The sequence below is a fragment of the Sinocyclocheilus rhinocerous genome, unplaced genomic scaffold, assembly GCF_001515625.1.
Source record: "Sinocyclocheilus rhinocerous isolate Xijiao unplaced genomic scaffold, SAMN03320098_v1.1 scaffold869, whole genome shotgun sequence".
NCBI lineage: Eukaryota > Metazoa > Chordata > Actinopteri > Cypriniformes > Cyprinidae > Sinocyclocheilus > Sinocyclocheilus rhinocerous.
Window position 1 is genome coordinate 513,881 of NW_015653483.1, and position 2,529 is coordinate 516,409.

The 2,529-nt window shown below is 36.9% G+C and overlaps 1 protein-coding gene across 2 annotated transcripts in view; it reads left to right on the forward strand.

Moving 5' to 3' along the window:
• LOC107716313 (sodium/potassium/calcium exchanger 3-like) overlaps nt 1–2,501 on the forward strand; it is a 78,178-nt gene extending 75,677 nt beyond the window's left edge. Inside the window, exons 15-18 of one of the 2 annotated variants that reach the window (XM_016522686.1) lie at nt 571–683; nt 1,556–1,621; nt 1,706–1,891; nt 2,021–2,501. In XM_016522686.1, the coding sequence (XP_016378172.1) occupies nt 571–683; nt 1,556–1,621; nt 1,706–1,855 (329 nt within the window). In that variant the 3' untranslated portion in view covers nt 1,856–1,891; nt 2,021–2,501. Of the gene's footprint in view, nt 1–570; nt 684–1,555; nt 1,622–1,705 lie in introns of both variants that reach the window. The other variant, XM_016522685.1, reaches the window with a different exon arrangement.
• The last annotated feature ends 28 nt before the right edge of the window (nt 2,502–2,529 follow it).

Below are 2,529 nucleotides of genomic sequence, written 5' to 3' on the forward strand. Positions count from 1 at the left end.
GCTTCCAATACAATTTTCCGAAAGATGGTTTTGGTCATTTAAGGTAGTTGTTATCATGCTGATGAACATGAGAACTGACAGTCGGGGGGCCATGAGAACTGGCCCCCATGAGAACTGGAGAACTGGCCCCCCGACTGAGCCTGGTTTCTCCCAAGGTTTTTTTCTCCATTCTGTTAGTAATTTAATGCTATAAAAACGGGGCGTGTCGTTATGGTTGATTGGGCCTGCGGGAGTTTGGGCGGGAGTTTTGCTGCGTTCAAGTCCTCCTGGGACATTCGTACTTACGAGTTGACAAGTCGTAATTATCACCATTTGAAACGCGATTTATACAGAAAAGTGCATTATGGGTTTTGAAGTTTGTGACAAAAGGGAACACTACAGGCCTTTTTGTTCTGTTTTTTCATGTAGCACTGATTTTTTTTTTTAAGAGCTTGTACTGCATAGGCAACCAAGTTTTATTGAAAGACCATCTTGTCAGCAGTTAATTCCTCATTTAAGACTGAAGCAGAAATGAAAGTATTAGTATATTAGTTTCAGTTTTAGTCTCAACGGTCTCTCTATCTTTTTCAGGAATGGGTGACATGGCGGTTTCTAACTCTATTGGTAGTAATGTGTTTGATATCCTGATTGGGCTTGGTCTGCCCTGGACCCTCCAGACTTTGGCCATCGACTATGGCTCCACAGTAAGTGGAAAATGTTGTAATAGAGATTATTGTTTAATGATTTGTTTGGTAAATGCTTAAAAAGCGTTGACATAGAAATAATGAAAAATCAGTGTTCTTTGTTTGATTATTATTTGTAGATGGTTTTGTGCTTTTGTAATAGCACTCAGAACCTGTCAGTAGCAGTAGCCCATTAGGTAAGATCGTTTTAGAGCAGAGGTTCAAAATGACTTAATATTTTAATATAATCTACAATATTTGAGTCAAGTAAAAATTGTGAACAAAACATATCTTTAAGAACAAGTCTTTTGATTGCAGCTCTTAATAACATATATATATATATTTTTTAAATTGCATATCAATATAAACATAATATTATAGTAATGGTTTCTTGTTTGTTAGTGTAAGGTAAATGGTTTTAGAATATTAGGGATGTGCTGCCACTGCAATTATTTTTATGTTATACCCAATAATGAATGAATTGCCGTTAGTAAAATTCTATACTATTTTGTCTAAATAAGTTTGAAAAATGGCTATTCATTTTGAGATTTGCTCAAGATTACATTTATCAGTCTTTTAAAATTATTAGTGTTTTTAAAGACCAGCTTTAATTGAGTGTTACATGATGTCAAACATATCTAAATATAAAAAAGTATAAACAATTAAATAAATATCCAATAACGAAAAATATTTTGCATTAGTGACATGTCAGGAAGCAGACATTCAAGAGTCTGCATATGTTTGTCTACCTCTGGCCTAAATTGAATACACATTTTGAGTCTCCGTAGGATAAACATTGGGCTTTGTTTGAAATAATTTGCTGTATTTATTTATATACTTGTTATATACATGTTCTACATTCTACAAGTTCTAACATATTTTTTCCTTTCCAGATTCACCTGAACAGTAAAGGCCTGATTTTCTCAGTTGTGCTGCTGCTGGCATCTGTGTTTCTCACGGTATGTGAGAAGCATTTAAATGCACTTTTTTCAAAATGTCCTTTGAATCCACCTCTCACCCTCTACCCTTTCTTTCCCTCTCAGGTTCTCGGTGTACATTTGAACAAGTGGAAACTGGACAAGCGTTTGGGTTTCGTTTGTTTGCTGATGTACGCTGTCTTCCTGTGTTTCTCCATCCTCATCGAGTTCAACATATTCACCTTCGTCAATCTGCCCACCTGCCGCGAGGAATGAGACGGTTCCTTTTCTTGGCCCTCCCTCCTTGACCTTGTGAGGACAATGGCACAAGTCCTCGATCAGAGGCAGACCGGCTCTCGTTCTGATGGAATATTTATTTACTGATCTAGCTGATCCTCTATTGATCCTCTCTTTTCTTTCCAATGGGTGCAATATTGACAGAGTCTCTGGGTCTGTGGTGTTACAAGAGGAGAGAGAGGATGTGTGTGAAGAATGGTCCTGTTGACTGATATATAGACTGTTCTAACGGGACAGGAACATGGGAAAAGATGACTACTGCCTGGTTTGATGTGAATACCTTTTTTTTATATATATTTTGCATATTACATATTTAAAGAATATGATGTTAATGTATTTTATGATGGCATTTGTTTTGTTAGCTGCTAATTGACTGAAGGAGAGGCTGGACTTGGATCAGTAAAATGATAGATTTATGAGGGTTCATTATTTTGCTGAAAGGTACTGGTGACCTCTAGGAAATACTTGTGAACAGTCCTCTTTTAAATTTGGGCAATCCACCTTCACATCACAAGATTGATCCGGACATCAGGGTCATTAGTGTCTACGTTTTTCCAGTGAGAATATGTTTACGGTGCAGAGGAGGTAATAAAACGAAAGGTTTAAGATCAGATCCAATTTCCGTCAAAAAACTGTCGCTTTTACAGAGACAG